Source organism: Zophobas morio, unplaced genomic scaffold, assembly GCF_036711695.1.
Source record: "Zophobas morio isolate AGI-343-1 ecotype UQ-CSIRO unplaced genomic scaffold, CSIRO_AGI_Zmor_V1 ptg000031l, whole genome shotgun sequence".
Lineage (NCBI taxonomy): Eukaryota > Metazoa > Arthropoda > Insecta > Coleoptera > Tenebrionidae > Zophobas > Zophobas morio.
The window spans coordinates 267,518-291,498 of NW_026972136.1; the positions used below are offsets into that span (position 1 = coordinate 267,518).

Consider the following 23,981-nt stretch of genomic DNA (forward strand, 5'->3'; position numbering starts at 1 on the left):
TTTTTGAAATTAAAAATAAATTTGTTCCTTTTTATTGTAATCAATTAGTTTTATCTTTTAATAAGATATGAAGAATTTAGGCAACCAGTTATACAGATGCGTGAGTATCTGTCGTGAGTCTTTGGGCATTTAGTAAAATCCGCATAGTGATAGGCGGCACGCTTCCATGACCTACTTCGACTCTATAATCATTTATAGAAACCCTGTATAAGATTGTAGTCATTGAAGAGTCAGTTGATAACGCATCAAGCAGATTCTAAAATGTTCCATTTGAAAAGAAGGCTACTTCAGAATCTGTAGACGACGACAAAAGTTTTTGGACTGAAGACAAAATTGTTGGAAATGTTTTGAACATTCTATTGAAGAAACAGAGGCACGGCAAGAAAAAGAAAGCCAACTGAAGACGTAGAAAACATTTTGCCAATGTTCTGTTACGTTGGAAAAAGAAAAAATAAAACATATGTCTATGACATTCTCTTATTTAATGAACTTTAAGAACATACTGAAGACTGGGGGATTTAGGATTAGGATTTCTCAATGGGGTGTGAAAGTTGGAAAGAGAAAATATTAAAACGAAGAAAAAATGAACTAAAACGCACCCATTCTTTCAGCCATACCACTATAAAAGTTAAATTAAACTGATGGTCATTAACCTAATTATTTTTATGAAAAATAAAATTTTATATTAGTTTCTTGTTTTAGAACTACACGCGTCACCCTTCCGGTAAACCATTTTTTTTTTGCATTCCTCACGCAGACTAGACCTCGCGCTACCTAGAAAATGCAAATCCTGCAAAGTCGCTGTAATTCAAGACATCTTTTTCTATTTCAGCCAAGCAGAACTGCGTGGTCGACGAAAGCTTTATTACAATATACAAATATCCTACCTGCAGGCTCGCAAACTTCTTGCATCGCTGGCGCCGCAACAGTCCCAGCAACTCCGCGAAAACAAAAATTATTTGTTATCGCAGAAAACAAATCGTTCATTCAGATTTAACAAATAATCAAACGCCCACTCGGTCGCCTACTTTGTGCATTCGATGCACATTCGGCATGCGCTTTGCTGCAACACGACGGAACATTCGTTCAATTTTTTAAAATTTACTCTTTAGAGGCGCCAAAGCTGTCAGGAAACGCAAGAAATCCCCAGATTTGGTTCTTCCTCCGGTGAATTTGTGGCGTTAAAAGCGATTAAGCGTGTTATTGTAAACTAATTTAAGTTTTGTGCGGCGAATTAAAGTCAGGAGATAGCTGGAAAGGGCGCACTTCCGGAATAATGGAATTCTCTCGACAAAATAGGAGTTGCAGGAGTTTGGCGGAGTTAACTTAGTCATGTTAACACCGCTAAATACAAAATTACACATAATTTGGTCTTCGCAAATTAGATCTATAGAAACGGCGCTTTATGTCCTATAAATTCTCGTTGTTACGACCCCATTGCCTCTGACTATTAAATCAGCATTTGTTGCGATAATTTGGCTTGGCTTTCATAACTAGACGGCTGGACGGGCTCAGAAATAGTTTGCGGTGCAGAGGCACTACAAAATGTAATAAGAGGTGTATTTTCGGCTCGCTTGGGTATTTCGATTTGTGAAGATGAAGGTCAAACTGCACCACACTGTGGCTAAGGAAACCGAATGGAAGTGGACCACACAAAATGGTAATTTACCAGTTTTCAAGGATTCAGAATGAAATTTATATCTATTGTGTTCGAGGAACCTTTATGCAAGCGAGGCTGCAAAGTAACAGATATACAAACAACATGCATAATTTAAAAATGCAAAAAATTGGAAAAGAAATGTATCTTATTATAAGTGAATGAGCAAAACAGAAACAGCTGCATTTAGAGCAACCATATTATTGAGCTACGTCTTCTCATCCGAACATTGTTCTTTATGTAATCAGGTAGTAGTACAGTTACTCGTGTCTACGCACAATTTTTAAAGTGATGACACCCTCTCAACAACGATCTCGTCTCCTCTTTGTAACTAGTAAATGTTGAAGGTGACCTGGCACTTATAAAAAAAAATATATCTCTTTCACTATTTGGTGGCGGTTTTGAGTGTATGTACTTTGTTTATCGCATTAGCTTGACATTTTTGTTGGTTTATTCGAACTTAATTTCTAGATTTTGTTCGTAATAAAAAAAAGAAACATTCTGTGTCAAGTTGTCTAAAGCGAGGTATTTTCTGTATTATGCTGTCGCTAATTCTTATTTGAACTTTATTATTACACCATGACGCCACCAATTCTGGGCGTCTGGGTCCAAGGCTTTCCGAGTATCGGCTTCGGATTTCGTCCCGCGATTCATAGCCTCAGGTACATGTCGTCACGGAAACTCGTTAAAATTCAGCTACCGCCGCGTCACAGAAAAACAAAAACTAAGAAAATTACAGCGACACCAACCTGCTGCAAGTATTAATCTCTGGTAATTTCATCAGTGGTGCCGTTACGATCCGCGCTAGCCATCACGAATCCGTATATTTTTCCAAGACCCGCCATCCTTGACCACTTGTGAACCGTCTTTCGTCTCTCTTGGCCTGAAACTAAAACAAACCATTTGCATAAATCCACACCGTTCGGTTTGTAGCATCCCGTTCTGCCTCCTGCACCCTGACTCACTGTTTGTATCGAACGCTATTACGTTATTACGTGCAGCCAGGTGGTGCCTACAATCAAAGTGCACCTGGTGCGATTTCTCTAGTTCTCGTACGAACGCACAAAACGAAGGAAATTGCAGTGATGCAACCGGACCTCCACGGTCTCGCTGCCACAAAACAGCGCCTGTTCATTCAACTCGAAAAAAAGTAAACTTGTTCCAGTCCTCTAAAAATAGTTAAAGAATGGTCAAGGCTACGCCAGCAGCGTGAGACCGGCGTACTTTACCTGGTGGAGTGGTAACTCCGATTTCCTGCGTCCTGCCGCGTCCTTCCACTGACCGCTTTTCTTTTTCCAGGTTCCAGGTGATTCACGCCCGCACGATGACAAACGCAAGAAGAGCGATCGCTCCGCGATTACTAACATGATGGTCCGAGCGGGTACATATCAGTCGGTGCCTCAGCAGCGCTAGCGAAGACAACACGTGTTCGCAGGAGTGGATAAGTCGAAGATCGGTGTTTGTGTTCGTGCTAGTGAAAATGTGATTTCGGGTTGTGAAGATGCCCTCGAAAAAGCAGTACGATTTGGTGCAAAATGACGATTATGATACGAGGATTCCGCTGCATCCGGAGGAGGCTTTCCACCACGGGATCACGTTTCAGGCGAAGGTGAGTCGAGGGAAAGGTTAGAGCGGTGCGAGGCGAACGCGTGAGTTTTTATGGGCGGATTGTGTTTCTGCGTCTCTGGGATCGAGATAAATAAACGGCGATACGGAAATTACACGGTGCGAGGTGTACGAGATTAGAATGAGTGGAAAACGGTGGGCACGAGTGGGATTATGCGGTGCTGGGGGTGCGTGGGTAAAGTGATGGGTTTCCGGTTTCGCAGAAGCGTCGTCATAGGTCGATATGATTTCATTTTTTGATCATCGTGGAAATAATAGAAATTTGTAAACTTCTGATGCAGTTAAAAGGGTAATTTTACGAGCTCTGGGGTTTTCAAAATTTTTTTCGACAGCTACGTAGTTTTTTGTTTTAATTGTCTTATAACCAGCAACCAACCAAAACTGATCAAAAATTATTTAAAATTCAAGCAGTGGCGAATCACGTCTGTTGACTCCAGCGACTGTGTTAAAGTAACCAGAAAATTAAGACTGTACAAACCCACTTTTTGCTCTACCACAATTAGAATAAAATCTTCAATACTGACCTAGTTTAAAACGAAAAAACCTTCCGAACATCATATCCTGTGTTTCATAATTTTTTGTTAATAAAACTGTTGTTTATTAATGAATTTTTATTAATGAACTGTTTTACCACACAGTTAGATCAGAAAGTAAAATAGTCTGAAGTTATTTACATAGAATTTTCCTCGCCTCTGAAGGGTAACAAATACAGGATGTTTGTCAGGTTGCGATTTTTTAGAAGATTTGTTTAATACACTTGAGATGACGTCATTAACTTGTGCCTAGTGACCTATATATTAATTTCGACGCATACAACCAACGCTAATTTTGTTCCTAGAATGTCAGGGAACTTAGATGAGTCGTTCTTAAAATAATCAACAAAATAAATTTGTTCAGTCATTTTTTAAACATCCTGTATAAACATTGCTAAAAAATACAAGTATGTTACCACATCTTCGGGCGATTTAATGTATTTTTTATGTCAGTGTTCGCAAGGGGATGAATAAACAAATGTTTGAAGTTTTTGCAGACATTTTAAGGTTATCATGAATGAATATGGTAAATCGCTGATCGGAGTTCATCGAGCTGTTCATAGTTTTAAAAACTTGAAGACGTCATCTCGAAATTTTGCTTGAAATTTGTAAACTAATACATTAAATAATAATTTGTCCATAGAATTTGTAATCTGTACAGAAAAAACGTTATTTGAAATCATCTACAATATTTTTTGATATTTTCTTTTATGTTCTTGAAGCAGTTTTATTATTTCTTTTATGTACCGACATGACATTGAAAAACACAAAAAATAATTAGCTTCTAGTTCCCACAACTAATGCAAGTAAGAATGAGTTGAAATAAGCATTTTATCACACGGTAGATGTTTCCACACCCAGTTAATAATCAGATTTATGTGTAAATTTATGAAGAGCTATTCTAGTTAAACGTTTATCAAAAATTCAAAAATCTTCGTAGCTCGGGAGATAATGACCCCACGGAACAAAAAACACATCAAAAAAACAAATTTGAGAAACTAGTTTACATGTTCAGTTATTCAATTTGTTCTCCATTAAGTCGCTCTCACAGTGCATAATTTTAATGCGATCCATCCTTCGGTAAACGTGTTATCATTTCATAAATTTCGCCAATAAGAAAGAGTATAAAAGAAACAGTGTTTGAATGGGCCCTGCGGTCTTTTAAATAAAACCGACGAGAAAAAAAAGGAAAACATCTTTTATGCGGTCGAAATTAATTTGTTATAAGGAAAAACTTTACGACGAAAAATTCAATGTGCCTTTTTTTTACAAGCGAGAGAAAAAGTATTCCTTGGTTTATATTTAACTTTTAATTAAAGAAAAAATATCGCAACGCTAAAGTAAACTTCTTTTCAGAAGGCGACGTTTCATTAATTTTAAGCACTTTGTACGTGAGCTTCACAGGTCTTATATGTTGCTCTGATTTAAATTTTTCGCTTCCTGGTCGGATGTAACACTTTAAAAGTACACACTTCTCCAAAAATTATAGAACAAAACACACTTTCTCAATTATATTCACATTGTAAATTGTGATCATTTTTTTTAATGGAAATTTTGCCTTAAAGCGATTCTGCTTAGAAATTTTCACCCCCATGAACGTACACAAACTTAGAATTTGCACTGCACCCTGCTCCCTTTGTAATCCAGCCGACTCCGCCAACTGCAAACCCAATTAAGCAATCCAGTCGCAATTCGTGCACAAATCTATAACAAAAATCGATTCGGAAAAGAACGACAAAAGTAATTAGTTTAAATAAGCCGGCCTCGGCGCTAATTAAATTTCTGAGCCGGGTGGCTTGCGAACACATTTCAAAATAAAAAAGCTTTGTCCCCTCGACAAACACACTTAATTAAGTGTTCGCAAAGAAAACACATTCTTTTCTCTCGAACGGCATCCGCGACAGCCCAGATGATATAATTGAAAATTGCCCGCATGTTTTAGCGCCTCCTCGAAATTCCTCGTCCGGCGAAATTTACAGATTAAGATTTGATTAAGCACAAACGGCATTCGGGTGAATTAAGCTGGCGAAAGTGTAGTTTCTTGTGTGTATCGCTGCCCTAAATTGACCGACTCCGGAACTGCCAAACTGGGGAAGTTGCTGCCAACATCTGCCCGTGGCGATGCGGCTAAGTGAATTAAAAGTTGCTAAAACTCCATGCAGATCGCACCTTGTTCGATGCACGAAGAGCCGATGGCGAGGGCAGTTGGAATCAGAAAATGGGCTAATTGCGTTTGGAATGAGTCGGTTTTGTATTGAGTTACAATGCGAATTGGAGTTCGTTTCATCTTGGGGTTTCTTGGCAGCTGTTCAAGTTATTTTTGGCCGGCAATGAAACATTGCAGGTAGATTCTATTTACTGTCAAATCGGGAAAATTAATCTTATAATCGGGCCCACATTCAAACAAACTTTGCCAATTTAAATAAGCAAAGATGATTAATGGAAAAATCCGGGGAAAGTTGTGGAGGGAAGAAGGTGGAGAACAATGGGTTTTCGAGGAGAGACGTATAATAAAACGAGAGACTGGATGTTGTAAACGGGGAAGTGTGTTCTTGATTTTATTTACTTCTTTTCGTGGTAGAGTGATTGCTACGATTTTCACGCAGACAAAGGCTCCTGTTAATTAATTCTTCAATATGGTTCGACGCATTGTTATACTTTTCACAATAACAAAGATTTCTTTATGTGGGTGAAGGTTTCAAAACTGGAAATTTTCTAACGAGCGCACAAAGAATTTGTTATTATCGGAAGCACAGAAGGAGACGGTAATTAAAACATCACATTTGAGTAATCAAACCGTTCGTTTTATTTAACAAAACATTCAGTTGAGACGTCGACAAAGAAATGGTCTTATGATGTACTAATTAGGTAAATTTTTATCAAATTGTTGTGTATTGTTTAATTTGTTTGATATTTTTCTCTACTGTAAGATTTTTTTAAATTCATTTTAACTGTAATCGGAAAAATTAAGGTTATTCACTTCCAGAGTGCTTTACTTAATCACTTAAATAATAATGTTCTAAATTGCGATCTAAATCTAATTACTGTTCTGCGTTTACATAAATGTAGCGGAAAGAATTCGAACACTGAATTCATTTCTTTCGCCATCTAACGGTTTAATTCAGATTTAAACTTGTAATAGCAATTTGTCTTTGAAATGAAAATGGGAAACACGAACTTCGAGCTTAAAAACATTCTTTATGATTCCTCTACTTTTCATGAGAGCACATGAGGGTTAGGCATTTCCTGACTCGCATATATCTGTATGGTAGATCGTTCATTCCTTAGTGCTTAGTCATAATTCTCCCGTTCTTTTAAGTGTCTAGCATAGTTTAAATTCAAGGCACCAACTGGAAATCCCAAACGACTTTAAGTCCCTTTTTAGGGTTCTGTCCAGTATAGTTTCCTCTATTTGTGGTTTATGAATCTACCTTGAGGCATTCAAATTTTCGCAAAAAAATCGACTTTGTGTAGCAACCTTTCATAGTATAAGCGGAGCTTCCACAAGAAACGGCCGAATTCAGGATTTCCCATTTTCTTTCCATTGAATTTCGCAAAAAATTAAGGTCTTCAGATCAACTTGAAAATCTGATTCCTAACAAATTTCCACCGTTGAATCCAAGATATTTCTACGGTTTACATCAGAAAAGCGGATTTTCCATAACTGTTTTTTCTAATCTACAGGTTTATGACTCCGTATAGTTTCAGTTTGAGAGAGCTGCAAATCAAGTACTTACTGTCCTTTTCCGATAAGGAGTGCAAAGGAAAAAATTCGAAAAAATCAGAAGGCTTAAAAGAGTCCTTTTGAGCTCGGATTCTTGTTCCAAAATTGGCGAAATAATGACAGTCCCTAGAACAGCTTAAAAATCGGTTTCTTAGCTAATTTGGTACCAACGAATTCTTCAGTGTGGATTTTTTTCGCAACACCCAGACTTTTTTTTTAATTTGACAAACTTTGTAAACCTAATTATGCCATTCTCCGATAGCTGGAAAAATTTTAGAAAATCCAGGAGGCTTCGTAGATACCGTTTTTCAAAATAAGACGTCAGGAACCTCTGAGAAGTAAAACACCTGGAACATCTCAGATTTTTTAAATTTGTTTAAAAGAAAAAGACGTAGGACTCTGAACATCTTTTCAAATTCTTTCAAAACCAAATTTTGTGGTTCCTCTAGAATGTTTGAAATTCTTTCAAAATAGAAGGGATTGCTGAAATTTTTCAATTTTTTTCAGGTACAAAACATCAAAGGCCTTTGAATTTTTTTAAAATTTTTTTAAAAACAAAACGTGTGAATCGCTTAGATTCTTTGAATTTTTTCATAAATAAAACGTCGGCAACCCCGGAAGTTTTTTCAAGTTTCTTTCAGTTTTTTCAAAAATAAAATGTCAGGGGCTCTAATTTTTCCGAGATTCCTTTGTTTGACAGAGGTTAAGTCAGGTCAAGCCAGGTTAGAGTAGACCAGACCAGTTCTTGATGTGTTTGAAATTTTGAAAGTATTTAAAGTTTTTGAAATTCTTAATATCCTCAAAGTTCTTAAAATTGTTAAATTTTTAAGAGTTCTCAAAGATATCAAAATTTTCAAACAAGTCAAAGGTTAAATAGTTTTTAAAGTCGTTAAAGTTCTTACGGATCTGAAGATTCTTAAAATTGTTCTCAAACTTCCTAATAAACTTCTCAAAGTCGTTTAGTTCTTGATGTTTCTGTAATTCTCAAAGTTCTCAGAGTTCTTAAAGTACTTTGTATATCAGATTGTAATCTACGTGTTTTTTTAGCACTTCGTAAAACTTATAAACTCCTCCTTTTTCAGTCTTTAAAAAAATAATATTTTTTGAAAAATTTTAAAACCGAAACAAAAGCAAAAAGTGTAAAATTAATACGACCTGGTTTCTCTTCTATTTATTTCAGTTGTACTTTAACAAGATACAAGAATGTTGTAATTTATGTCACTTATTCCATCACCACAATAACAATTTTGATTAGTTTCAATTTTCTCGAATTTTTTCAACGGCAAAAAATCTCTATTGCAATATTTTATGGACAGATGAACAAAAGTATGCGTTTTGTTGTTTTTTGCCTCGATTTTTGTTTCATAGGTTCGAATTAATAAAAGGACTAAATATCAGATTTTTGGCAAAAAGTGCAAGTCCTCGGATAGATTTGAAAATGGGGTTCCTAGTTAAATTGATACCATTGAAGTAATTTCGAAGATATCTCCTCGATTTCCACCTTAAAAGCGATTTATTGATTTGTGATTTTTTTTCAGTTAATGGGGTCATAGCCCCGGAATAACATCGTAGGGGTGTAAACAGTCCGTCATCTAATTCCTTGTAACCCTTTGACCGCGACTGTGGATTTGTCGACCGGAATCGGCATCCGCTTCAGTTTAAGGGAGCCCTAAATTTAGTTGTGCCATTTTCCAATAGGTGCAAAAAAAAATCACAAGGCTTCACAAACCGTGTTTTAGCCCAGATTCTTGTTTAGGAGGCGCGAATCTGTAGATCCAATTGTTAGTATTACATTACACGTATCGAAATTGACATACGTGTTCTTATTGAAGTATTGATTGGAGTATTTTCAAGATATAAGGCATAGTCTTTATCAATACATTCATGTTTTTGGAGCATTTGTTAATGCGGTGCACTCCAGTGATGATAGGAAAAAAAAATAATAGACTTCTAATTAATGACTTTCGTTTCCAAAAAAAAGTGGTATGTGTTTTGGGGACGAAAACGTTCCAAATTTAGTTTGAAACATGCCATATAATAATTCGTTTCGACACCTCTTATTCTTTGAAAGTAACCCTTTCAACAAGATTAATGGTTTTGTTGAACTGCTTGAAGTATGTACCTTGGGTGTGCTTACCAATACGAGTTAGAAAATTTACTTTCATTTCGTTTCCGTGATTTTATCGAATTTTTCTTGGTGATAACAAGCATTGCATGCATCACTAACTTATAACAAGAAAACGACGCTGTTACGTTTGATATAACTACACTCGCAAAACACGCCCTTAGAAACACAATAAATCTGTTATGCAACGTAACCACAAAAAACTCACTTGACTGGTCAATTTTCCAAGAATAAAGTGCCCTGACTTAAGACTAAGGACCATAATTGCACCAACATGGATGAAAATCACATTTAATTCTACCCATCTCGTACTCAACCTGCCATTTCATTTTTTACAACACTGTTGCAAAACGATGCTACAAGCAAGAGCAAACCCATACAACAATCTACAATAATAAAGTCAAACCAGCTCATTAAAATTTATGAATTTGTCTAATAACCATAGACGCGAAACCTAAAAAAACAATTGGATTTAGCCGTGGTAAACGTCAAGGTAAAACATTGACTTCACCTAGAGATTCCCGCCAAAAGCAACCTTTTTTTATAAACAGACGTAAATAATTCAGCGAGCGGCGCGTTTTCGCGTTACTAACCCATTGATTTTCTTTCCATCTCGCTTATATTATGTAACTCCAGACTAGGTCACATTGTTAACATTGATATGCAAATCGGTCGACTTATTCTCCAGACTCACTCGCATTTTCATTTTTCGGAATTAGCGATTAATCCTTACGCAATCCCGTGAAATATTAACGCGAATTCCCATTTACTGTTTACTCTCCAAGCCACTCATCAATTTTTAAGCGTCGTAAAATTTTAAATACCTCCTCATCCTTGTAATCCAAGATCGGTAATTTGATTGTGGTCACTTGGATCATCTCGTTTTCCGTAGGCTGAGTGCTCGAAAAGCTGGAACGTTTTAAAAGCCATTAACGCCTCGGCGTGGTAGAGGAAACCAGAAGCGCATAAAATAGCACGAGTTACGAATTTTCACTTTTCTTTTCGTTCATCAATAACAAGAATAAATTTGAGTGAGAAGAAATCTACCAGATTGCAGGTGGAAGGACGACGAAGAAAACCAGATCCGTGTGTTTACGGGATATAAAAGTTATTGTGTAGTTATGGTGTGATTACTAGGGAGCGGATATAATGCACGCTCGGTGACAACTAATAAATAATAATAGGAACCGTGAATCATGACCAGAACTCGTACTGACATTTAAATTTCCCTGGAACTAAACTGATTCACCTAACTTTTGCAACTGCACAATCTCTTTAGCTGATTTGATACCGATGCACCGCCTCGTCCCATTTTCCTCTACTAAATTATTTATGGCCTTAGTTTCCCTTTGTCAGGCTTCTAACCGCATCTTCGCCAACATCCAAATGCATTTATTTCAGCTAATAACATTGCCTGCAGCTCTTCAACTGAATCAGCTCGCACTGAAAACGTCCAATTCAGAAATGGAGAAATTGAATCTCTTCCCTAGAATCAAAAGAGTCATCGATATTGGCTGCAAGGTTGTGTGAAAATCTGAAACATTCCACAGTTGAATGAAAATTCCTGCGTTTAATTAATTTGCATTCGGCGAAGGCAAATGATGTCATAGTACATAGGCTTCACGTGGACGCGATTGTTGTTTAAGACGTAATTAGCTTATCGTGGCGAAGGAGCAAACAAAGAATCTGGATGTTGGATGAGATAACTGTACCGTTGTGTGCGTTTTCTATTACGACGGTTCCCATGCACTAGTCTTGCATCGAAAAGAAAGGAATTGTTGCATTGTGAGTGCAAATGAGTGTGGACTCGAGGAAGGTTAGGAGTGTAATAGTTTGTTGGGGGTATTGATCTGGCGAAATTTTGCGATGGAGAACACCTGATCAGAATTAGCTCATCGTGATGAGCATTTTCTCGCTCTGTGAACAAGAAAATTGGTAAATAATTTAAAACATAAGCGGGGTTGTTTAGGGGAGGAATAAATTTTGCATGTGGAGGAGAATCTGCTATTTACATTTATTATTAAATGTGGCGAACCGAGTTTTTAAATATAACATAAAATTGGCTCTCGAGTTATTTACACGTTGGTTTCCTCGTCTTTCAAGTACAAAGAATACTCTTCCATTAAGATTTTTTTCTGGTTTTTCGTGAGGATAAACATTTTAATTTAATGTTTACAGTGCAAACAAAATTCCAGCGAATTAAGTGGTCGTTTTTCAAATAATAAAAAAATTAAATGGGTTGTTCCCGAAAAAACTGAAAACGTACTTAAGTCGGTTTATAACTCCATTATTTTTGGACATTCTCTGTAAGCAGTCGTAAAAGTAAAACCATGTTATTAAAATATCAGTAAAACCTCATTTTAAAGCATACGGTTTAATAAACATTTATTTAATGTTGTTATCAATTTTTTGGAGAAAATATTTAAATAAAATTTTGTTAATGTTCTGTAGTTACGAAGACAACGTTTATAGGAAATAAATGAAATTCCCGAAAAAGATCCCAATTTTTTTTTCTTTAAAGTATAAATTTAAACTCGCAGGAGGCCACAAAAATAAAAGCTCTATATTACGTATGGACTAGTTCGTATTTATTCTACCCACAATCGAAAGAAACAGACCAGAAAGCCAAAAATAACCCATTATGGTTGAAAATTATCAGTAGCAATAAAAAGAAGCACGTACCTGTATAAGTCTTGAAAAACATTTTCAGGGAACCTTTTTCCATTGCAGTCTTCGGTGTGAATGCACGACCTGAAAAATAACAAGCCAGAGTTAACGGAAGATGAAATGCAAACGTTATCCTCTGACATTAAAATTAAAAGTAAATACAGCTGTTTCAGAAATAATTAGATCCGCATTTTTTGCCGAAAACCAGACAGGATATTATACGCCCTTAAGAAAAACGTAGAAAAGTACACGTCTTTCTTTCACAGTTTTAAAATACTTCTATAGAACTAATTGATTTTTAAAAGCCATTTTGTAAGCTTCTATTATATAAATCTATCGAAAAAGCGAGAACCCTTTCTTCATGAATGAATGAAAATAGACGGAGAATATTTCGTGATACTTAAAATGATACAATCTAGAATAAAGATATTCGCTAGCGAAGGGCTGTCAGCACGATCTTAAAACACAAACAAACAACATAAAGCTGGAACAATAGAAACTCAAAACAAGCAGCAAGCAAATAACGAACACATCCAGTTTCGTTCGTAAATAATAATGCAAATATCTCACGACATTCTTTTACATTTCGTATTCCATATCTTCTTTGCAATTAAAAATTCGAGAAGCTAAAAACATTTCGAGATGAAGATGGAGATTATTGGACAATAAGGTAAACTTTGAATTTCAAAGCAGACGGTCCAAGAGTTGTGAAGATGACTTTCCTGACAAGATTTCAACAGCTGACCACAGAGGGGAGACTTGCATTTTTGAATTTAACGAACTGGGAAACGTGAAAAAACTATTATATCAGCTAATTGAAAGAACGAAGAATTTTAAATTCACTTGACCGAAAAACGTCCAGACCTAACTCCAAACTACAAGGAATAATCCAAATCCGCGGCTCCTAATTATCCTTGTTCTCAACTCTTGTCAATCCCGTCGACTTTTTTAATCCGGCAATCAGCTCCCCCACGAACAATTAAAAAACATTCCCAAAGTTTCTCAAACCGAGCGAACGCTGATCCCAATTAACAATTTCATCCGATGAAAATGTCATTAATGTCGCCACAAAGCTTTGAAGGGTTATATCGGAAAACTGAAATTGCGTCGTCCGTTATTGTATTCACCGTAAAAGAAGAAATTTTATGCGTAATGGTGCAAAAAGGATCGATTTTGGCTAAATGGGACTGAAATGTAGCAGAAAATTTTTATACTGGTCAATTATGCGGAATGTTGACAGCTGATGGGGCGAACATCATCGCAAAATGCCTACTGCCATTAGATCCTCGTTTTTTAAATCTGTGTCGATATTCCCTTCTTCCGATATTCCGCTTCGGGGGCGATTTGTTTAGATACTGCGGACGAAACTGTAGCCCGAATGTAGCTTCCGAGAGGATTATTTTCGGGGATCGATGTATTTGGGGTTCCGGGAGATTTATTTTGAAATTGTAATACGGTTTTTAATATGGCGAAATTAAATTATGCCGAATATCTTGGATTTTTGCATCCGACACTCCAGCAGAGGTCAGGTTTTCTGAAGCGGCGCTAAAAAATTGTTGCATAAATTTTCCAGTAGACCCGAAAATTGCGAGGTGATGAAATATACGTTTCATTTACTCAAGCTTTAGTAGGAAATTTGTTTCGAAAAAAAAAAATATACCGTCGAGGGCTCTTCTCAAGAAATGACACTTCGTATCTTTTATATAGTGGATGCAATTTAATAAAGCAATCATTGAAGTTGGCTTTAGTCCCTTTAGAAATAGCAAGATCATGAATCTCGAGGAAATTATTAAAATATGAAACTCTCGTGTTGTATAATGAGTTTCTTTCCGGTGATCCGGTGCTCCTTGTGCATGCACTTAATTTAAAAAGGCAAGATATTCCCGGAAGCTGCAATTTTCACAGAATATAGAGAAGTCAAAAAAAAGGGGGATTAGAGTTGGCTGCGCTTTTATAGCTTCGTGACGTTTCCGAGAATTTAACCAAATTCCTCTCTCTCCAGTTGGTCAAAGTAAAAGCGCAAAGATGCCAACTGAGAAAATCCGAGTGCGCTTTCTCGGAATGAGAAAATTCCTTTTTTGCTAATACGCCGGTTGTCAATCTCAATACCTCCCACAAGGTATTACATTCCTGCCGAAATCATAAAACCTAAAGAACCGTTGCACATTTCCCCGTCCTTGTATTTCGCTCACATTTCCGTCTCGTATCTCTCAAATAAATAGACTTTATTTCCAGCAGTTTCATTCATTACGGTCGAAAAAATTTCGTATGCGATACGAGTGGTTGAGAGCCGTTTATAACTCGCTCGGAGGAAATTTGCTCCGACCCGACTTATTGGCTTTGTCTAGGAGGGTGGATGAACTGGAAATTACAGTCGAGCCACACCGGCAGCCACCTTAAAATAACGTGAAATATCGTCTTGAGACATGGCCGTCGTCGCCATTTTAATAACTCGCCAGAACTTTTAGCACCGTCCCAATTTTTGCGCTTATTCATTGTATAAACAACGTCGTTAAACATTAATACTGTTTATACGCTCAAGCACGGTTTTCACTAAAAGGTTCTCGCTATTCTAATTTTGAGGAAGTACGTCACGGGTGTACTTGGAAAGACGCGAAAGCGAAAAATCCGCTGTACATCTGTGTACTGTGTATGGCAAATATATGGAGTAACGCGGATGTTATTTCAATGACTTTGACAAGTATAAAAATGTCGGTGAAGCGGCTTAAAGAGCGACGTCTAACATTTACAGAGAACTCGACTGTGACTGGTCGTTACATAAGTGTTAAATTCCGCGCTTTTGTCGCACCCTTGTATAATTGAAGTGACGGACGTGGGGTGCTCGAGAACGTCTGATTCATCCCCTGGATGTGGCTCAAAACATTTTAATGAAAGTCATTTCCACGTGGCATTACGTTACGCATTAATTTCGGTTACCCAAGAAACCATTTACATGATGTATGGTGAAATTTACATAGAATTGAAACAGTTCTGGAGCCCGGGACGGTTATTAGGCGGTGTATGTTATCTCAACAGGATGCTTTATTTATTTCCGTCTTATTTTTCAAGCTAATATTTAATATTTATGGGACATTTCTCTTTTTTGTCGGCTAAATGGATTCTCGTTACGCGCATTCAAAGAAAGTATCTAGAAATTGAGTCGTCGACTCATTGTTGCAGCTTTTATGTGTAGTTAATAAAACTAGTGATAAATCAGGTGAGAGAAATCTCGCTGGGTTTGCGTACATGAAGTGGCTCGAATATGAACTCAACCTTTTGTGTGTACGTTTATTTTTCGCCGTAATAAAATTGGAAATCGAAGCGTTTGTTTTGCGCTGTTTAAAAAACAATATTTCATTTTGCCATAAATATTCGTAGCGTTTTTCTGTGCGTCTTCATAACATTTCAAAAACGTAGCGGATGTTTATGTCATTGGAAGAAGGATTGTTTATTAGTGCGCAATTTCAAACACAAAGTAAAGTAAATTTTTCATTCACTGGTTTGAATTAGGTCGCATTGCTGATTTTTTGTATGGTGTTGAATGATTTTGTCGTTGCACTGTCCCCAGTGCCAAATAACCAGCGCTCATTTTGATTTCTCGGTAACCTAAAAATAAAGGGTGGTGAAAAACATTTTACTTATCAGAATCAAAAAGAAATATGCCGGTTACATCTGTTGACTGTTGATTGATGTCTTGTTTCAAACTACAGCTTCAACTAAACAGATTATTGATTCGGTAAAATGTAATGATCCAGAAGTCCTCAAAAAACTGACGCAGAAACCGCGCACGCGTACGAATTCACATCTTCCCGCCAAAAAGTGACCAGAAGCCCCACTATATAAGTACTTTGAAGAATGCGAGTGACTCAAATGGTGAAATTTCGAAAATATATACATTTGAAACCAACTTTGTTATAGTGTAAATTTTGAGCAATGCCTCTTCGCTACAGCGCAACAATACATCACTGTTCCATCCGCTCTCCAGAAATTAAAAATGGATGTATCATGTCACGGAGACAGGTTTATGTGCTCTCGTAAAATATTGTCATTTCAGTACTGCTTCCTATTCAGTCAACAATAAAACCCCGAAAACAATCCATAATTTAGACAGCCCATTCTCCGCTGAAAGCAAGAAAGCCCCGCAACAACCCTTCAATTTGTGGTCGGCTTTACAAAAGCTCTCGAAGATCTGGCTTCCAATTCCGAACAATGAATCAAACCTGCCTCTCTGCCGTCTGATATTTAAAACTCGATGATTTGTTTGACGCGAAGTAAGCAAAACAAACCTAACGCTCATTATTTGCTTGGCGTCTGTGCCAATATTGTAGCGAAAGGAAACTCCATCCAAATATTTTTTCTCCTTATGCTTTAATTTCATAACAAACTGCCATTAACAGGCGGCTAGGTTTTCGTGATTTTAAGAAAAACGGAGGGTGTGGGCGTCGAACGCCCATCGATTCTGACGAACCGCCACAAAAAAATTGTGGGAGCCGAATGGAATATTCATTAAACAATTGAATTTCGTCAAATGAAAATCTAAGCCATTTTTCGTGAATTTTTAAACCCAATTTTCTCGAAAAAGCCGCTGCGGAGTCGCCGTCTCTGGTATTCGCCGATTCCCCGCTTTTGCCTTCGGACATATAGATCCGTCCTCCGGATGACAACGGACAGCGGAGTGAAAATTCCGCATAATCGATCAAAATAAATATTTACAAAGTTTGGTCGCGAGTTTCCGTTGACATATTTTTCCGCAATTGCGTTTAATTAGGAACCGGCGATTCACTTCCTCTTCCTGCACGGAGGGCCACCATAAATCATCGCTCATAAATTCATAAAGTTTTGATGGCTTTCGAGCGCATACAAGGACATTATTTACCCAGAATGGGCGTGGGCGGTTCTTATGGGTTGGTTTACCTGAACCGGTCTGGCTATACCTGCCAAACAGCTGATTCGAATGACTTTGTGTTGGCGCATCCTGTCATGGTGTTATTATTGTTGTTGAAGAGAGCACGTTCGTCTTGCTGGGTTAATTAATGGTGCGGTTGTTTAATAAATCGTTGTTAATTTGATGGGAAAAAGTGGAAGAGTGGGGTCAAACAATGGACGTAATTATTGTTGGGTCGGAAAAATGGTGCGTTCGGATAATAAATTGTTAAAGTAAGGGGGATTTTGTTGGTTGTGTAAATAAAACGTAAATTTTTGGGTATTAGTGTTTAATAATAATATAGGTGGAGGAGATTTATGGAGGTCCGCAGATGTTGGTGGTTTGTTTTAGGGGAATGTGGGATTTTAAATGTGTTTACACTGGTAACCAGTGTATTGTTGGTTGCTGGGGGGTCTACAGGCTAACGAATTTTTTAAGTTGAGTGCAGGCTTTATATCTTTATTGGTATATTTCATTAATTTAATAAATATGTTTTTCTACGGGTTATTACTTTTAGAAAATTTCTTGGCAACTTATAAAATTAGTCAACATATTTTGGTAATTTATTAGTACAAAATTATAAATTTTTACTTCCCGAGCGTAAGCAAAGGAAGTATTGTAATCGAGTCCGTCGGCCGACTCTCTACTTTTACGTTTTCTCGATCTTTCATGACCCCTAGAAGACGAAGAAATAGGTCTCCCATTTCCGTCTGTCTGTCCGTCCGTCTGTCCGTCCGTCTGTCCGTCCGTCTGTCCGTCCGTCTGTCCGTCCGTCTGTCCGTCCGTCTGTCCGTCTGTTGTCCCGGATTTTATTAGACAGATAATCTCCGAAAGTACTCGACCGATTGTTGTGAAATTTTGTACTTATATTAAGAATATCATGTAGATGGTAAAACGCTAACCAAAATTTGTCTAATCATCCCCACCACTAATGCGATGACGTCACTTCAAAATTGTACATAGTAAATGGGTTTTCAATTGTAGAAAATAACATAGTCCTACACATGTAGTTTACAACTCTGAATCGACTTTTCACCCGAAACGTCCAGATTTTTGGAAAAAAAATCAAAATTATAAAACAACATTTTGAAATTTAATTTTTAATCTGCTAACCAGAATGCTTTGAAATGTTGCAGATGTTTTAAGGAGTCATTTAAGCATCATAAATCTTTAGTCAAAAAATATTTGCTTATCCCCTCCAAAAACTTGATGACGTCAGCTCAAAAGTTTGTGGAATAAATCATATCTAAAATGTACAAAATATGATGAGTCTGTACTTGTGATCTATCACTCCATTCATATTTTTTGGATTTGCATATACAGGTGACTCAAAAAAATTAATGAATGCGTAAATATATTTTATTGATTTAATCAGGAACTACAAAACCGAATGCTTTGAAATCTTGCAGATGTTTTAAGGTTATAAAGAGCATAATAAATGTTTAGTCAAAATATATTTGCTTATCCCCTCCAAAAAATTAATGACGTCAGCTCGAAAGTTTGCCGAATAAATCCTATCTAAACTGTAAAAATATGATGAGTCTGTACTTGTAATTTATCACTCCATTCATATTTTTTGGATTTGCATATACAGGGTGACTCAAAAAAATTAATAAATGCGTAAATATATTTTATTGATTTAATCAGGAACTACAAAACCGAATGCTTTGAAATCTTGCAGATGTTTTAAGGTTATAAAGAGCATAATAAATGTTTAGTCAAAATATATTTGCTTATCCCCTCCAAAAAATTGATGACGTCAGCTCGAAAGTTTGCCGAATAAATCCTATCTAAACTGTACAAAATATGATGAGTCTGTACTTGTGATTTATTACTCCATTGATTTTTTTTGGATTTGCATATACAGGGTGACTCAAAAAAATTAATGAATGCGTAAATTTATTTTATTGATTTACTCAGGAACTACAAAACCGAATTCTTTGAAATCCACTGCGAAAAAAAACATAATAGGCATGCAGTCGTCACGTTTCCGACAGCGAGGGAAGTACTGTCTAAACTCTTTAGACCAATTTTTCTTTTTGGCTTGGTTGACATTATAATTTATTAAAATCGTTGTAATTATTTTTATACAAAAACTATTTCACTTTACGTTTTTTTGTGTTTAATTACATTTAAATTTACATAATCTTTTATACAATAATAATAAATAATTAACCGAGTTGTGAGGTTAGTGACTTAAAATAACTGCTTGGAACATGTAATATTAATTTGCGTTAATTAATCTGCAATTAATGCATGTAATATACTTCACGCAATTTGCAGCTTCGCAGGGCGGGGATAAGTGCGTTGCTCGGGGCCGTCTTCTTGTCACGGTTGAAGTAGAATTGCGGCTCTGTGCGTGATCCACTACCCGTAGAAGTAATTGCGTCACTCGGCGTAATCGCGACAGTAACCGTATAACATAAAAGAATTTTTGTTATGAGACATATGTAGATTTTTGCTTAAAACATTTACTGATGAGTTCAGTTTCCCCCACTTTGGAAGACGTCATTACGAAGATCACATCATTCTGTACAGGAACCTTAATAATATTGATTACATTTTTATTTATTTAAATGTGTAAAAAAGTACCCATTGATTTATCGTTTTTAATTCTCAAAAAAGCACAATTTACGTTGTTAAACAAACAAATAAAAAAAAATCATACCGTATTTTCCTGTATAAAAAATTAGTGAGTGAAAGGGCAATTAAAATTTAAAAGTCGTGCTTATTTAGACACTAATAAATAAGATAAAGATAGTGTTTCATATGAATAATTACATATAATTCTCTTTGTAAATTTGTATTTATTTTTCTTAGTTTGCATCATTAAAATCTTCTTTAAGCCTTTGCTTGTTTACTGAAAGTGACAGGTTTATACAAACTTTTCCTCTTCCGTGACAATGCTATGTAAATATGTCTTCAAGTAAAACAAGCTTAACTAAGTGAGATTAAAGTGTTTAGTTTGATTTAGGGATTTTCACGAAACGACCGCGGTTTTGAACTTTTGTTATGTAATACTCCTATAATTTATTGATATAAATTTTCTTTTTATTTAGATGGTGATATTAACTTTCTGATATTTATTTTATAGTAGAAAACTTATCAATGGCGGTAACACATTTTGAAAATTTTTAATCAGTCTTATCGTTAAAATGTAGACGTTATTTATTTGAATTTGCTGACGTTTGTAAATATATCCACAAAATATTACCTTGTACCACCGTTAAAAATGTTAAAGGCATAAATAAACTCATACTGAAATCGAAAACTGTGTCTATAGTTTTTATATTTCAAACTAATGAAACGTCAACAAATGAAAATAAACGAAGTATAACAGAAGATTTTTCCTGTCAGTACAGTCGCTTTTTTGCAATCTTATGCATAATTAATCAAACATTCAATATTTATTTTTGCGACGACAAGGATCTTTGCTACGCCACTGATTTTGTGCAGACAAAAAAATTATACTCCTGCCACACTAATAATAAATTTGATAGCAGGTTATGAATACAGAGAAACTTATGTGGGTTTCAGTACAGTTATGAACACGACCAACACTAATTTGATTTTGGTAATTTTCTAGAAATGACTTAAACACTTGAAATTTTACCAGAAAAAAGTCGCTTTCGTTCCGCCAGTGCGAAACTATCTTCAATCCCGAATGCAATTACATCACGAGATTAAAAAAAACGGCACTCATTCGAATTCTCATCATCAAAGAGCCCGAAAAACACATGAATCGTAACAAAGAGACCATACTGTTTTAGAGTCAACACTGACTGAAACGAAAGCTGCCTTTCAGCTTCCGTCACAGTGGTATTTAAAATTCCGAGCATTCTCGGGGAGGAGATTCCTTTTATGCGCCGCCAATATCTCAAATCTACGTCGAAAAGAAAAATTAAAACATTCGACCTTTCTGCAGTGGGACGAAACCGAAAACGTATAGCCGAAACCAGGATTGCTTTGACATGGTTTGACAATGCGTAAAATTGCCAAAAATTCTGAAATTTCGTTTAATGTCATCTTTACGTGTAAATTGTCACTCTAAGAACAACGTCGAATTAAAAAGCAACTAAAGAACAATTAATCAAAAAGTATGTTCCCGATGTTGTCCCGGTGTGCCTAATGTCCGGCTAGGACGACGTCCATCCATATAATTTAAGGAATTAATTGCGCGAAAGATTGAAAACTGCAAAGAAACATGACGCAAATCGAGGAGCGACGTGCCAGGAAAGCTCTGTTGTCTCTCAAAGCGAGCAAATAAAACACATGTAACACGCGACATAAATTTCAGCTTAACGCGAAACTGTAAAATATGCTTTCTTGACGTAAATTTCATTCGTGTGTTGGAAGTATTATTTTCGGTGCCGTGTCCAGATGCTCGGAAAAATCATCAATTACCGATCACCTAAGGTCGACCGGCCATAAAAAATATATCGGAAAGCTAAATGCCCGGCTGGGATTTTCATCCATCAACAACCTCTCCCAAGAATGGATACAAAGATTTATGTCGTTTCTTCTACATGTTTCGATTTATCAGCATTATTTTTTATTTTCATTGTTCCATCTCCTCAGCCAATGAAACGAAATTGCCGAGATTTTTTCCGGCCGACAGAAACGTCTAAATTGTTTGGGGGAGCGTGGATTTTCGTTTTTCTTTAATGAGAGCTGGGAGCGCTGATTGACCGACGGGGATTTGCATGTCGAAACCGCTAGGCGAATTTGTAACGTCATTCACCTGAAATGCTAATTTGGCCGCTGCTTCGACTCAAGATCAAACGTAAGGATTCGGATCTGACCTAAAGAGAACCAGTGGTTTTAAAGTCGGCTGCGAAGTTCGACTGTAGTATTATTCTTATTCCACTAGCGGTGATCTCCCGCTTCCAGTTTTTTCAGAAAATTAGGAACTTCTCTCCGGGCTACGGCTCGATAAGATACTCCCTCAGTGCCAAACATTAACCATCTGGAAATTATTCCAGTCACAGCCCCGCTCAATTCTCTAATCAAGCCCAGATCCCGATATTGGGAGTTCCGGACAAAACAGTCCTAATCTGCAAATTGAACAATTTTCTTATCTCGTCGAGGAAAGCGTTCGATGTCAGTTATCTCAGGCCTCACTTTTCCCATTCAGCCGCGATAAAATTACGGAAAAGTTCGGTCGTGCATAAAAGTTGGCTTTATTTTGGAAAATCCTCCGGCCTGGACGCACCGAGGATTTACGTGGTGTAATAACAATCCCGGATTTAGGACGCAAATTCCCCCCTTCTAATTTATTAATCAAAAAGCTTTGATCTTGCGGGAGATTAGTTATTCAGTTCGAGAGGCCGATTAAGTTTTTCCTCCTTCGGGAATATAATAAACATAATTTAAATATTTAATAGCGGGGAAAACAGTGTCTCTTCCCGGATCGGTAAATTTCCTTAATTAAATCCTAAATTGGATTCGCAAAAATTTACGAGCATAAGCCAACTTCCAGATCGACGCTTTAAAAACACTTCCTTTTCATTAATTTCAAACTTATGGGAGTTTTAAGAGAAAGAATGACGCGGCTTATTTTGGTTCTTTTTATAACATGATTTTAATTGCCGCGCCGAACTCGGAGTGCTTTCTGATTTTCCGGTTTTATTTTGCGACGAATTAGAGGGAAATTAAGAAAACTCCAGTAAACTTCGCCGGAATAAATCATTAGGAAAATGGGATTTTCTTTAATAGTGCTTATTATGGTGGTTCGCGCTTCTAAAATATGAACGAACCGGGAAAGCTCAAGGGAAGCCGGAAGCAATTTATGGGGCAAAATCAACCGGAGTTTCCACGGAACTAACTACTGCAAACAATAAAGAGCGATATTTACTACATCGTAAAGACAAAAAAATGAGAAGGAACGTTTTCGGCGAGGAGACGTATGTCGCTGCCGATGGCGTTTCAAAGTAGCTATGTTGTGAAAAAAAAATGTCGGCATGTGTTCGCAAACGCACCTTATGATAAATTATTGTCCCCTGCTGAAACCTCTCATAAAGCAATTTAAATAAAAGAACGATGAAACGATTTTGTGAACTATTTCTGGGAAAAATCGCGCGATGACAGCCGCATTCAGTCGGTTTTTCCTCGATCCTAGATTACTTGTCGACACATTGTTTATTTTCTCTAGTATCAGTTCGCGCTTTTTCAATTTTGGCTGTCTACGAGCTCTTGCTTGGAAAAAACCCTATGCATAATAGAGTCAATGAACTGGAAAAAAGACACTAACCATCGTTGGTTGTCCAGGGCACTCATGCAGAAAAAACCGTTTCAGAAGTATCATTGAACTTGATATTGTAATTAAATGAGCTTTACTTTGTTTGGTTATTTGTAATGTAGATGGGCTTTTTGAGCGCGAATAAAACATGAATTAGTGGTGCAGTTTTGCGTAAATTATAGTAAATTATTTCTGCTTGTGAGCGTGGAGTCGTGATTTTTAAAATTGCAACGGATTCGTTTGAAATACGCTCGCATAAATCTGCTTGCGGAGCTCGTGTGAGTGTGCGAGTGTTGAGTAAGTTGTTTATGACCTGAATATTAATTATTAATATGTTTGCGAAGTTGTGAATAATTGTATGGGGTATTTATAATTAGACGAAGAAGGCTGTGCAAGGCTTAAGCTGAAACGAGTTTTTGGAAGCTTACTTGACTTGACAATGTACGTACAAATTTTTGTGTAATTAGAGTAGACTCCAAAGTTAATT

General features: G+C 36.7%; 1 protein-coding gene across 2 annotated transcripts in view; it reads left to right on the forward strand.

The window, feature by feature from the left end:
- The window catches only part of LOC135139311 (uncharacterized protein), a 106,291-nt gene that overhangs the window by 15,384 nt on the left and 66,926 nt on the right, over positions 1–23,981 (forward strand). Inside the window, exons 1-2 of one of the 2 annotated variants that reach the window (XM_064069507.1) lie at positions 2,514–2,897; positions 2,957–3,266. In XM_064069507.1, coding sequence (XP_063925577.1) covers positions 3,159–3,266 — 108 coding nt within the window. In that variant the 5' untranslated portion in view covers positions 2,514–2,897; positions 2,957–3,158. Of the gene's footprint in view, positions 1–2,513; positions 2,898–2,956; positions 3,267–23,981 lie in introns of those variants that run through there. The other variant, XM_064069506.1, reaches the window with a different exon arrangement.